This window comes from Acomys russatus, chromosome X (assembly GCF_903995435.1).
Source record: "Acomys russatus chromosome X, mAcoRus1.1, whole genome shotgun sequence".
NCBI classification, from domain to species: Eukaryota; Metazoa; Chordata; class Mammalia; order Rodentia; family Muridae; genus Acomys; species Acomys russatus.
Genome location: NC_067169.1, coordinates 28,614,444 through 28,628,977, shown reverse-complemented (window position 1 = coordinate 28,628,977; position 14,534 = coordinate 28,614,444). Strand labels below are relative to the sequence as shown.

The window sequence follows — 14,534 nt, the reverse complement described above, 5'->3', positions numbered from 1 at the left end:
AATCACAAGTAATCTTAACTGACCACCAGGAATTCAGCCATCAAACATAGGAACCTGCAGAGGGCACAGGTCTTCCCAATTACCTCTTGTAAAACATTTTAATACCAACCCTTTAGAAGCAGAGGCAGGCGGATCTGAGTCTGAGAGCAGCCTGGTCTACAAAGTGAGTTCCAGGACAGCCAGTGCTGTTAGGGAAAGCCTGTCTTGAGAGGAAAAAAAGAAGTCATTGTCGAAGTTATAGGGAAACTTACCTACTTAAAAATCAACAAGTCCATCCATTATAAATAAGGATCAAGGATTCTACAGTAAAGATGTTGACTTACTCCTGCTACAAAAAATCTTAGACAAGGTAAGTTATAAAGAACAGAAATTTGGGGGTTTTGTTTTGTTTTTATAGTTCTAAAGACTGAGAGTTCAATAACAAAGGGCTAGCAAATTCAGTGACTGCTGAGGGTCAGGCCTTGATTTGTACATTGGTCAAGTTCTTGGTACTTCTGAAAAGAATGACTGCTGCCTCTCCAAAAGGTGAGTTTGCAAATGGGCCTGTTGTAACGTCATTCATTCTATTTAAGAGGGTCTGCTTTCATGCCTTAATCAGTCCTTTGAGGCCAACCTACTACTATCACATTAGGATTCCAACATGTGAGTATTGGAGGACCTACACATTTAACTACAGCAGATGGCAAAATATTTATAGACATTACAACGAAAAACTTTGTGTTATGTCCCGGGAGAAAACAGTGCAAGGAGGATGGCCTCCTGTTTTACACATCATAGGCCAAGTAAGGAGCAGGAGGCACACAACTTAAACTTAGCAAATGTAGGGCCTGAAAATATAAGTTTTCAAATTAGGCGTAACTTAAGACAAAACCAGAGAGGTGTCATTTTAGTGTGTGTGTAATGAATAAATTCCATTACTAAGGAGAGGATTACATAGGCCTCATGTGGCAATGCATGATGCCCCTTGACAAATTTTTGTGATTTCAAGGCCAGCCAGGGCAACAGAAAGATCCTGTCTCAAGAAATAACAGGGGTGGAGGAAAAGTTCAACTGACTCTATTACTGTTGTTTCATACATTATGGTACCAAATTAAAACCATGTTTTTTTAAAACACTATACACAAAGTTTTTATTGACAACTTTAATTCCAGAAAAATAAGAATACATATTATACAACTTCTATGTGAGAAGCAAGACAGCTAATGTGATTACCAGATGTCATCTGGTTCTTCATGAGAAAAGCCTGGAAAGCTAAAGAGAAAAAATTAGATATTTAAAAAATGCATGCCAATTTCTAGAGCAGTGGTTCTCATCCTATGGGTTGCAACTCCTTGAGGGGGTAGAAAATTCAAATGACCCTTTCACAGGGGTCACCCAAGACCACTGGAAAACATATGTATGATTCATAACAGTAGCAAAATTACAATTATGAAGTAGCAACAAAAATAACTATAGTTTGGGGGGGGTCAGCACAACATAAAGAACTATATTAAAAGGAAGGTTCAGAACCACTATTCTAGATTTGCACAATGTTTCTATCCCATTTCTGTAGGGTTTTTGCCCTCACTTATAACTAGTATCAGGTCAATTTCACAAGTCAAATCACAATGGACTTTTTTGAAGCAAGTGGGTTTTGTTTTGTTTTGATCTTTAATTCAGGGTCTCCCGTGTCTCAGATTGGCCCCAAACTATGTAACCAAAACTGACATTAAATTTCTAATCCTCCTGCTTCCACCTGAATGTTTGAATTACAGGCATGAAGCACCATGCCATTTATGAGGTATTGGGGATTGAACTCAGGGATTTCTACCTTCTAGTTAAACACTCTACTGAAGTAACCTCCCATCTCTCTTAAATTCATTTATTTGAGTCTTTTACTATGTAACCCAAGCTAGCTTCAAATCTCCCTGCCTCAAGTTCCTGAGTGCTTTCAAAAGTCAGTAATTTTTACTGATTCAGTAATTTCTTTAAGGTAAGCCCAACTATCTGATCATTTCTAGCTGACAAAATGAGCAATAATGATAGGCCTAAGGGACATAATGTTTGAAGAAAAACATACCTTTCATCCTTGTCACTAGGTGTCATCGTGTCCACTAGCGAACATTCTCTGCCTGATTTTTTTGAGCTCTGACAAAGGATGGAAAAAGAATTCTGAAGCAAGTTAACTTCATTAAAGAGGCTTTTACACTTGAACTTAGTGAGAAGGCCAAGAATCCATATACTTTTGATTTCTCTAATAATTATTTTGGAAAAATATAAGGGCCTAATAAAAAGCTTCTTTAAAATGAAATTTAGCAAGCACATCAAAATAATCCATAGCATGCATTTTCAATACTTATAATTCAGATAGAAAAATGTTTCACAACCCTTAACTCAATGATACATCACTACTGCTTCTTTTCAAATTAAAACATCCCATGTGGTACAAAATGACAAATCAGAATCTCTTCAATGTTTTATCTAAACAAAGACTGAAATTTTGTCAATCTATTTTAAAGAATCTTGGTTCAAGTATTCAGCTTCTAGCCTTTAACCTTTTTGTCTTCAATAGACAACACACTTTCCAAGGTGTTGGAATAAGCCCCACTCCCCACCCCCCAGGACTCCCCTTCTCCTCTGCCACCCCAGACTGCTATCCATAGCACAGGTACCTTATCTGTACTTGATTCCTCCTGTCTCTGTTGAATGATTTTCATGTATTTCTCTAAAGGATTTTCACCATAAGCTGATTTGTCTTTCTGTTCTTGAACAGTCTTTTCTAATTCTTCTTCCATCTCAATCTTCAGTGATTCTTCAATCACCCTCTAGAAACAGACCAGTGCCAAAATAGGAAATACATGAACATGTTTTAAAAGCTTCTCAAGTCTTTAAAACTCATACTAACTTGATACTTATCCTGGAGGCACAACTTGCATACCAGATAAATATGTGTTTTTAAATTGAAGTCATTGCTACTATCAGACAGACAAACATTTCAAGGAAAGAAGGGATTAAACCAGGAGGCCAAGAAACATTTCTAAGGCATGTTAAGTGGCCAGAGAAAACCCTCTTCCTCGCACTAAAATCAGAGCAACACAGGCAAGGAGAGAGGCAAAGATGTGTGCCTAGAAGCCACTATGGACTGACTAGATGTGCAGCCTTGCCCTGGCTCTTACAGGAGTGCGTGTACAGAGGGAAGTTACACAACAGATGAGAATACATGTCAATGTCTTTTCAAAACCAAGACATTCAGAAGGCAAGCACAACAGGAGAGGAGAGAGAATGCCTTTGAGATTACTCGCTGCTTCTGTGGCTTCACAGCACTACTGGTGTGCACACTTGAGCTCAAGGTACCTGCTGAAGGTGTCCACTGGAGAAACTTATATAGAGACTTAAGTGACACATTACCCGCTCCTGCTCCAGTTTTTCCAGCTCTCTTCTTTCCCTCTCTATAGCCTTTTGCTGTTCATTCTGCCTTTGTTCTTCTTTCTCCCTCCGTTCTTTCAAGTGGAGTTCCCATAGCTGCTGTTCTTGCTGTTCTCTAGTGTAGTTCTGATCAGCACCTAGTAAGACGAAAATAGTGAGTAGCTGCTAGCATCAGATTTTTCAAATCTAGTCTTCTGCAGATCTGCTTGATTTTTCTACTGATTCTGATAACCTGCTCTAGGCTATTGCCCTATTTTTATTGTTTTCTAGCCCACAGACTGACCCCTAGCAATATATCTCTACTTTTATTTTCCTGAGATGAACATAAGCCACCACACCACAAATGACCCCCAACTGTCCTCCCTCCATGCCATATTGTCTTCACTCATCTCTTTTCTTCCTGCTTCAGCCTCTCCATAGCAAATCCTGCATTTCTGCCTTCACATTTGAGTACGATCCCTCCTCTATCTTCAGAACCATTAGCCCTTAAATAGGGCTTCCCAAAACCCTTTCTCCCTACTCCTAAAAAGATGCTCAAGTCATTCCTACCCGCAACCAGTACAGAACTCCTCCCTCTCCCCTTCATCCTCTGTCACTAGGCTAGCAATATCACTATTCAAATACCTGTGCACTAATCCTGGTCCTTTCTAGGGACCATATTTTTCCCCCATTTTTATTTAATATGTGTTTTGCTTATCTGTGTATTTGTGTACTATGTGTATGCAATGCCAGTGAAGGCCAGAAGAGGTTGTCATATCCCTAGGACTGGAGATACAGACAGTTGTGAGGTGCCACAAGGGTAAAGGAAAATGAACCTAGGTCTTCTGGAAGAATAGTCAGTGTTCTTAACCAATGAGCCAGCTCTCCAGCCCTTAGAGATCATCTTGAACTCTAATAATTTCCATATCTTTTGTCATTTCCAACCATTCTCCCAAGTCTCACAAACCATGTTTTTAATGGGCTTTCTGTCACAGGCATGGAAAAATCCCAAAGTTATACAGGTTCTTTCATCATCTTTGTCTAGGTAGGTCATGGACATACACAACTATAGTGCTAGCAACTCAAGAAGCTGCTAAGCCCACAAGTTCAAGGGCAGCCCAAGCAATACAGTTTATCCCATATCCACTGAGCCATCAATGCTTGTGTGCCTATACAATTCATCTTGCTGCTAGAGACCTCTGTGTGGGCTGGAGAGATGGCTCAGAGGTTAAGAGCACTGGCTGTTCTTCGAAAGGTCCTGAGTTCAATTCCCACATGGTGGCTCATAACCATCTATAATGAAATGTGGTGCCCTCTTCTGGCAGGTGGGCACATATGCGAGCAGAATACTGAATAAAAAATAAATAAATCTTTAAAAAGGGGGGAGAGGGAGACCTCTGTGAGCTTCTTCTTACCCTCCAAGTGATACACAAACACACCAGCACATTACTTGCCAGTATGTTATACCCTCTTTTAAAAACATCATATGTGATTATTTTTCCCACTTCTATTTCTTCTGAGCAAGGCCCATGTTTTAATTACTTGTCTGTTCCCTTTCACTCTCGGCACAAGTCCCTACCCTTCAAAAGTTTAATTAAGTCTCGATTTCACAGATGATGATGCTGGCCATTCTTTCAGCTCTGGCCCATGACCTAAATTTTTTCACCCAAACAATGCCAATCAGCAACAGTGTCACAGGTTCACTAGAAGACTTCAGACTCTTGTGTTGTGCCTTGTCCCAGATGCTTTGTGGGAATGGAGTTAGCTTTACTGAAAGAGAATGGCCACACAGGTCTATCTGTCTATCTATCATCAATCTATCTATCCACGTTCATCATAAAATTAAAATATCAGAGGCCCACACTTATTTCCATAAGCACAACCACCCTCACCCTCTCCTTGTCAGTAGAGGAGAGGTTACTTCCAATGGTTCTACTTTCCCACAGGGAATAGCAGTAATAAAATAAGACTGTTGTTGAGATAAAGCAAAAGGAAGAAAGGAAAAAGGGAAGAAGAGGGAGGAGGAAACAGAACAGGATGAAAAAGGGGGGGGGGGGGAACAAAAGAGAGAGGAAGCGGCAGCATTATATAGAAACTTCTTTGGACACAAAAGCAAAGACCAGAAGCATATACATTAGGTATCTCAGGAACATCACAATTTTACCTTTTTTGTGCCTAGATGAAGAGGCAGAGATGAACATATGAGAATTTTTCAAGTGACCAAAACATAGCCATGCTACTTACTAATTATTTCAAAAGCCATGAATGTAGTCTCCTATACATCTCAAGATAGAACATCTGCCTACTCACTGATTTCCCTTAGCTGTTATTTTGGCTACTTCCCTCAGGTTTGTGAACATCGCTGCTGTACTTCTTCATTATGCCACCCCCGCCCCCCCACCATCCCTTATCCCAGAAGATAGGAGCTTGGTTTGGCTCACTGATTATACCCAGCCCCTAGACAAGTACCCAACAGAGAGAAGGCACTTGCTTGGGTCTGGTTAAATGAATTGTCTTCCAAAGTACACTTACTCAGGAGTGACTATAATCAAAATCTCTTGCTCCTTTCAGTAGTTCCTCATCTTCCTGAGTACAGTGGCTTAAACCAAGAAACTACTACGGAGAGGCTTTAAGTGTGTTGTGTGTAGGGTGATGATGGCATTTCTGTTTGGGCAGCACTAAGAGTCAGCTTTAAGAGAGACATTTCCTTTCAAGTTTGAGGCTGAGAAGAAAATGAGCTGGCTGTTGACTGGGCTGGAACAAAGCATAAAGTTCCTCTCAGTTCTGCTCTCTGTTCCCTCTACCAGAAGTAGATAAGCTGAAGCATGGGCCAAGAAGAAGTCTGATGACCACTTTCCTCCAGTGACAATATAACAATATCAACTTTTTTCAAGATGGAAATATAAAGCCTTTCTATCTTAATTTATGCCATAAATGAACAAATACTAAAATGTTGTGATATTAAATAAAGACAATGGACTTGGCCATTATTTCAAGTTTTTACCACAATTTCTAAAGATGATAAGATTCTTTATGGAACAGTTTTTGCAGAAGAGAAGAAAAAAATGTAATTGCTCTGTTTGACTGTGACCAAGTCAACATTTTAAAAAGACTAAATGAGAGTCTTGCTCTTAGAGGTTTCCGTTAGCAGTTTGCACATGGTCACAGAGGGAGAGTTTCTTTAGTATGACTTTAAGAATGACAACACCACGAGCCCAAGCCTGTGAATAATCTATGCTTAGGGAATCCCTACAGGGCCAGAAAGATAGCTCAGCAGATAAAGGCACTTGCTATAAACCTGAGTTTGATCCATGAGAACTGACTTTCACAAGTTGTCCTTTGGCCTCCACAAACGCACAGAAACAAACAAACAAACAAAGCCCACACAGCCAAAGAAACAACTAATGTTGAACCTGGAGAGATGGCTCAGGAGTTAAGTGTTTGCTACTCTTCCAGAGGACGAGCATTTGGTCCCTAGAACCCATCAGCAGGCAGCTCACAACTGCCTGCAGCTCTAGCTCCAAAGAATTCAATGCCCTCTTCTAACCACATACTTCCACACATATAGACACATACCGACAATATTAATTAATGAAACAACTCAAATAAATAAATGTAATAATAGAAGTGATTTGGGAAATACATTACAGCACAGACAGAATAGCACGCAACGTGTGGCTATTGGTTACTGCTGGGTTAAGAAAAGAACCACTTACCTGGGTGGTCATATGAAATGGGTCTGGAAGGCACAGTAGCTGCAGCAACATCTATGGCAGGCATGTCACCAGCAGGGTGGAGTCCTTCTGCTTCAAACTGTTCTGGCTTGTTCCCTGTATCCACATAAAGTGCGACTTATTGTGCCATGAGTTTAGTAACAGTAGCAAGTGAAGAGAGTTCTATGCAGTGCAGGGGTGGGGTGGGGTCAGGGGATGCAGGTGGATGGAAGTTGGGGAATGGTGAGGATAATCATGGAACAGCAAAACTGAACTAAAAGCAACTGGTGGCCCTTTCCTACAGTGTTCTAAGTCCAACCACTTACAAAGTGCTCAACTTTCAAGTTTCTTTATATTTTAAAGAATTATATTTGTTTACAAAACTGTATTCATCACTCAATGAATACAGTTAACAGTGATTTTATTTGGTTTGCTGATAAAAATCTTTCAAATTCAATTTAAATATCAATGACTGAAAGCCAGTTACATCCTGGCACAGATGGGGGAGGGGCTTAACTGAGGAGCTTTGGTAGCTGAAGGCCACTGGAATAGGGAGTCTCATGGTTTGTTTTTTGTTTTTTAAGTAAAGGGGCTTCTGATGGGTTCCCCCTGCTCTAGTGATGTCCTACACCATGCACATATGAACAGCTCTGACTGTGCTCTGTGGGTTATGAAGTTGGGAGGGGGACATGGCAGTGGGAGTCAAGAAGGAGTTTGAAGAGGAGTAGGCAGTGGTTATGTTCAAAATACATTGTATACATGTATGAAATTCTCAAAGAATGAAAAAACTGATGATATAACAAAGTCATTAAAAATATTTCACAAAATTTACTAAGCCTTTTCATTTAACTACACAAACAAAATATGATTCTTTCAGATTTGACAATGAAATTCACAAGCCTAAATGGTAGGTTACATACAAATGTAAAGAATTCTCAAGCTAGAAAGTCTCAGAGGTAAGGAACCCTATATCTTTATACTTGTAAAGTAGAATCATACAGTCCAAGGCAAGGCTATAGCCATGCCACCACTTTCTTGACTCTCATCTAAATTTTTGTGGACGCATGTGGAGGCCAGGTCAATGCTCAGTGTCTATCTCAGTCACTCTCTACCTTATCTTTTTGTGATAGGGTCTATCACTCAACCTGAAAGTTCACTGAGTAGGTTAGGCTGCCTGGCCAATGAGGCCCCAGGCATCCTCCTGCCTCTACCTCCCAAGTGCACCACTCACCCAGCTTATTTTTAAGGGGTGCACTTTACAAATTGAGCCACTGCCCCAGCCCTCATTTGAATATTCTTTTCATCTCCATTTTACCACTGAAGATGAAGTTTGCTGAGTCTGAAAATTCAACAGGATTAATATAACTTAAAGAAAATATCTTCATATTCCACAGAAGGGAAAACAAATGAACATTGAAAAATGTCCTTTTTTAAAACTGAAGTAACACCAACCTTGAAATGTTAAAGATTCACTTTATGGCCTAAGCTTTAACTTGGAAGCTATGAGTTATATCAATTTTTCCCCAAGGAAACTCAAATGCAACCTAAAATCCTTTATGATAGCTACTTCCTGAGCCATCTTGTCAGCTCAGCAAGTAAAGGTGCCTCCCACTAAGCTTGACTACCTTGAGTTCAATGCCTGGGACTCACAGGGTGAAACAAAAGAGCTGACTCATGCAAGTTGTTCTCTGATCTCCACATGTGTACATAGCTACACATACACATATATACATGTGCATACACACATATATCAAAGTATAATAAATTTTTCAAAAAAGAAAAATAAAGCAATGTAATTGTACCATATCACAAAATAGAAATGTCCAATATACAACTTTCCTACATTTTCTACTTGCAAAAATCAATGTGTGTGTGTTACAGTTGGGGGTAGGGGATGAGGAGATGGCTCATCAGTAAAGAACATTTAACTGTTCTTAAGGTGGATGCAAGTTCAATTCCCAGCACCCATGTGGCAACTAACAATCATCTGTAATTCCAGTCCCAGAAAATCTGACACCCTCTTCTGACTATAGTTATGGGCACAAGGCACACAGATATACAGGCAGGCAAAATACCTCTACACATAAAAATAAACACCATTTTTAAAAATTGCTATGTGACTAGGGAGATTAGCTCTATGAGGAAGTGCTTGCTTTGTAAGCTGAAGCACCCAAGTTAGAATTCCCAGAACCCACGTAGAAAGGGTTGGGACATTTAGTGTCTATAGTCCCAGCATAACTAAAGCTGATGCAAGTCCAAGAAAGGAGAATCTCAGTTAGTCAGCTAACAGGCCGTGTAGCTTGGCATGCCAGTATGCAATGGTGAATAAAGAGACCCTTCATTAAACAGGGTGGAAGATGAGACATAACATACCTGAAGTTGTCCTCTGACCTCCACACATGTACCATGGCATATATGTAAACATGCACATATACACACACAAAACTGAATATTCAAAACTTACATCTGAAAGATGGTTCATATTCCTCATTAACTTTCAAAGATTGCTTGTCCACATTTGAACATTCATTTTTGTCTTGCGTTTCAGTTTGTCTCTGATAAAAACTGGATTGGAAGAATAAAATACATGAACATGAAAGGTTAGTAACACAAAAAGCCAAGAGAAGAGGGTGATAAAAGTTTCTGGTTGCTGAAAATAATTTACAAATTTTTTTTCTTTTTTTGAGACAGGTTCTTTGTGGCTGGCCTAAAACTGTGTAGCCCAGACTGACTGCAAACTCTTGGCAATTCTCGTGGCTCAGCCTCCTGAATTTAGGGATTATAGGCCTAAGCTGTCATACTTAGCTCTGACACTCATTTTTCATTGGCTTATAAAGAATGGCTCTAGGTACTACAAAGAAGGCTCAGTGGTTAAAAGCACTGGCCACTCTTGCAGAGGACCTGGGTTCAATTCCCAGAACCCACACAGTAACTCCAGTTCCAGGAGATCTGACACCTCCTTCCGGCCTCTGCAGGCACCAGGCACATGTGTGGTACAGAGATATACATGGAGGCAAAACATCCCTACACATTACAAAAAAAAGCACTTGCCCAACATGCATGGGATCCTAGTTTCTATATCAATACATTTCAAAAGAGAAGAAAAAGGAAAAATTATGTATGTGGTGGGAGAGAAAATGGATCCAGGTAACTGAGCCTGCCACCAGGAAATGTTCTTAGCAACTAGTCTATATTTACTCGGCCACCTCCCTTGTTACACGGCCTGCCCTTTATAGACATTGCTCCAATTAACAAATACTGTACTCTCAATACTATTCTTAGGATAGTTTTCCAGTAACCACAAAACAGTTTCTAAAAGACAAAGTCCATATGCCATCAGCATAGACCAGCTAAAGATGAAACTCCACAAGCCAAACTATGTCTCAAAGTGTGCTGACTCTACATACTATGGATTTTGATGCTCTTTTTGGCTTTCTCATAAGAAAATTCAACACAAGCTGGACATGGAGACTCATGCCTGATGCCTCAGAGTTCAAGAGGCAGAAAGGCAGGAGGAAGTTTGAAGGCAGCCTGGGCAACAGAGTAAATGAGTATGTCTGAAAACAAGACAAGTGCAATATAAAAATAAATAAATAAATAAATAAATAAATAACATTAAAGAGCCAGGCACAGCATGGTGGTGCATGCCTGTAATCCCAACATCTGGGAGGCTGAAGCAGGGGAACTCTGTGAATTTGAGGCCAGCCTGGTCTACAAAGTGAGTCCAGGACAGCCAAGGTTACACAGAGAAACCCTGTCCCAAAAATAAACACACATAGCAGTTTTCAAGTATGAACAGATAGCATTCATAAACACTAGGTGCCCAACTGGAGCCCACAAGTAGGGATTCAGAATCTCCTGTTGTGGTCCTGCCTGTAAATCACAGCTCAGGCTACCCACTGGCCTAGTCCACTTCTTCCTACTTTTGACAGTCACACCCTAGAGTGCACCATTACCTCAGAATTTGTTTCAATGATCACAAACTGAAACATTGTTTATATGTAAATGCCAAAGAGTTTTTGGTGTTGTTGCTGTTGTTGTTTTGGTTCTTTGTATGCTTGTTTTCAAGACAGGTTTTCTCTGTGTAGCCCTGGCTGTCCTGGAACTTTCTTTATAGACCAGGCTGGCTTTGAATTCCAAGATCCATCTGCCTCTGCCTCCTGAGCATTGAGATTAAAGGTGTCTGCCACCACTCCTGGCCCTCAAAGCATATTTTTAAATGACATTTTGATGCATGGTATTTCTCCAGCTTTCAAAATGAGCCCAATTTGGCCTGACAAAGTTTATATACATTTGCCTATCTTTATGAACCAAATCCATTCACAGACCCACAAAGATGTTTATGTAAACAATTATCACACTCTCCTTCATAATTCAAATGATTTTCAAAGCTCACAAGCAATTTTACAACCCAACTATAAATTCCAGACTGCTACATGATCTTTAACATTGCCTTTAAAAGGTCAAAGGAGTAAAGGTCAAACAAAACAGCAGGTCAGTAGCATGATTCAACAGAAGCTGATGAGAAAATAACTTACCAGGCATTTTGCTCTGGAGGGCTGGTGAAAGAATGACCAGAGAAGCTGTGCCTAGATGGAACAGGTGATAGCTGGGCTGTTGTTCTCTCAGGACAAGGACTAGAGGAAGCAGCATGTGACTTAACTGCTCTGTCAAGACAAGGGCTGGAGGAAGCAACATGTGACCCAGCTGTTCTGTCAAGACAAGGACTGGAAGAAGCAATGTGTAATCTACCCAGACCTATGAGGTAAAAGGAATCAGGGTAAGGATATTACAAACTACATGGAGAAGATATCAAAGTGGTTTTTAAAAGCGCTATTAATTTGAAAATAAATCCTATGCCATCCTTGCAAATAGCCAAGCGTGATGTATGAGATCCACAATGATTCAAGCACCAAAATCAAACTGTAGAGGTAACACAGAACATAGAAAACTAATCGGCAGCAGAACAAAGGCCATGTTGCTCCCTCAACACTTCTGTGTGCTAAGGAAACTCTGGACCTTAACACCCTGTGTGCTGCTAACTTCTACAATGGCCCTGGGACATGGGAAGGCTACCACTGTTGGCCAGGGTACGGTAGGATAAGAACAGCCATCACTGCTAGAACAGGATCCCCCAGGTTAACTACTGAGTATTCTGCCCAAGTCTAAAGCATCTATGTCATAACCTCTGGACCGTGGCTTACCTTCCAGATACATTTCATTATCAAGACTTCTTCTCGATTTGGGATGGGGTGTAGAGGAGAGGCGTGTAGAGGAAGAGGTCCTGCGTGGCCGTGAAACCACACTGCTCCTGATCGCTTTGGACACATCACTCCTTTCTTCCTTCAGCATGTCCATAGGAGGCTGTTCAGAGACAACTCTGTCCTCTGCAGAAGCATGTCTGTCCATGGAACTAGAAGCTATGCTTCTGTGAACTCCTGGCGAGTATACAGATGAAGGACTCTTCGCTGGTTGAAGACTCAGAAAAGGATTCCGAGTAACTCTTCGATGGTAATTTCTGAACGCCTTTTCTAAGCGTTCAGCCTCTTGCTCTAGTGCTCTTACTTTGGCTTTAGTACTACTGGCTACAAACTCAAGGTCAGAGTCTGGGGAACTAGCCTCTGTTGCTGCATTTGCATAAGGTGGGACCTCTGACGTAAAAGCACCTGCTATAACCTTGTTCTGCTCAAGGGGCGCATTCAGGAAACTCCCACTTGTATCTCCATTATGGGGTGCCATCTTGCCACTCACTAGGTCACTCAGGGAATGAAGAGTCAGGGACTGCTTTGGATTTCGGAACACTTCATTCTCTAGGGCTGCAGGTCACAAAGAGAAAATTTGAGAAGTGAAGAGAAAAGGATGTGAATAAACTTAAACTACACTTAAGAATAATTTTTAAAGTAGTAAGAACAAGCTGACACATTAAACAGTTTCTGAAGCCATAATAATAATCATTAATATTTACTGAAAGCTAATTTCATGTATCAAGCCTTTATAAAAATGATAAATTTCACAATCTGTTACCTATGAGCCTGAAATACCTATGCCTGAAAGTGAAAATATATGATTTACTGGGTACAAAGCCTAGCCACATCTGAACTGTAGCAAATGCATTTAATAAATCTTTTTTTTAATCCTGACCAACATCAATATTCACACATTTGACTGTAATATAGTGTCCCTGCCAAGCCATAGTATAAGATAATCTGGCCAGGAGAGGGAGGAGAGGGGAAGGGAGAGGAAATGGGGTCTTCCTAGGGTGGGGGCCACATGATCAATTCCTAGAGCTGATGAAATTTCCTAACATAAATCTAGTGCCTATTCGGCCTCTTACCCTGCAACAGCTCCTTACGATGCTACAAAGACCAGTGTATGATGGGCTATGCTCATACATCTGGAAGACTGCAAGCTTCACTAACCTACTTTCACACTACAAGACTACTATAATTTCAGTGGCGACTGTCTAACAAACAATTGCTAGCAGAAAACAAGGAACTAACTGAAAGAGTTCAGAAATGAGTAAAGCACTAGAATGATATGAAGGCGTCCAAGCAGGAACTGAGAAGACTCAAATCAAGGAAGGATGAGAAACAAGCTGAATTGGTAACAAATACACACTGGGCCCAAAAGGAACTGAAGAACAAAGTATTTGAGCTTTTCTACTCTTTCCCTGAAGCAAAAGGGAGAGAGACATCCACAGTGAAGACAGGAAGGAATGACTAGCAGTAACTAGTGCCTGAGTGGCTTCCATATACCAGGTCAGGCCATTCAATATTTGCTCACTGTGGCCCAGTAGGCTTCATCATCTTCATCATAAATGAGGAACCTGAAGAAGTTCTCAAGTGTCATGCCCAAGATCAAACAACTTCAACTAAAAGCCAAAACAAACACAGGTCTCGAATTCTGAAAGCAATGTTCTTTTTAACCAGCTAGTCTGCTTCTCTTATATATTTATACACAAGTCTGCTAAGGACTATATAGCTTTATGGGAAATCCTGTTAGCCTTATCATGGACGGACGGGGACACGGACACACGGACGGACGGACACACACACACACACACACACACACACACACACACACACACACACACACACACACACACACACACACACACACACACACACACACACACACACACACACACACCACTGAGTTGGAGAGAAAAAAATAATAAGATACTCAGGAGGTACAGACACTTACCAGCAAACATTTTGGTTGTTCAATGCCAGGGACTCAAATCATGGAAGAAAACAGATTCCCTCCTGCAAGTTGTCCTTGAACCTCAATCTGCAACACCTCCTGCCCCTCCACCACCACCCCAGCCCCCTGCCCAACACACACACACACACACACACACACACACACACACACACACACACCCCAAAACAAATAGAAAAAAAAAAGACAAATTGGGGAGCATCTATGTTACCTCCA

The 14,534-nt window shown here is 40.8% G+C and overlaps 1 protein-coding gene across 2 annotated transcripts in view; it reads right to left on the bottom strand.

The window, feature by feature from the left end:
• Positions 1–1,123: 1,123 nt before the first annotated feature.
• Ofd1 (OFD1 centriole and centriolar satellite protein) overlaps positions 1,124–14,534 on the bottom strand; it is a 47,874-nt gene continuing 34,463 nt past the window's right edge. The window contains exons 16-23 of one of the 2 annotated variants that reach the window (XM_051142610.1): positions 12,302–12,913; positions 11,636–11,855; positions 9,562–9,662; positions 7,101–7,214; positions 3,388–3,542; positions 2,652–2,804; positions 2,060–2,127; positions 1,124–1,251 (exon numbers count right to left, since the gene is read on the bottom strand). In XM_051142610.1, the coding sequence (XP_050998567.1) occupies positions 1,209–1,251; positions 2,060–2,127; positions 2,652–2,804; positions 3,388–3,542; positions 7,101–7,214; positions 9,562–9,662; positions 11,636–11,855; positions 12,302–12,913 (1,466 nt within the window). In that variant the 3' untranslated portion in view covers positions 1,124–1,208. Of the gene's footprint in view, positions 1,252–2,059; positions 2,128–2,651; positions 2,805–3,387; positions 3,543–7,100; positions 7,217–9,561; positions 9,663–11,635; positions 11,856–12,301; positions 12,914–14,534 lie in introns of both variants that reach the window. The other variant, XM_051142611.1, reaches the window with a different exon arrangement.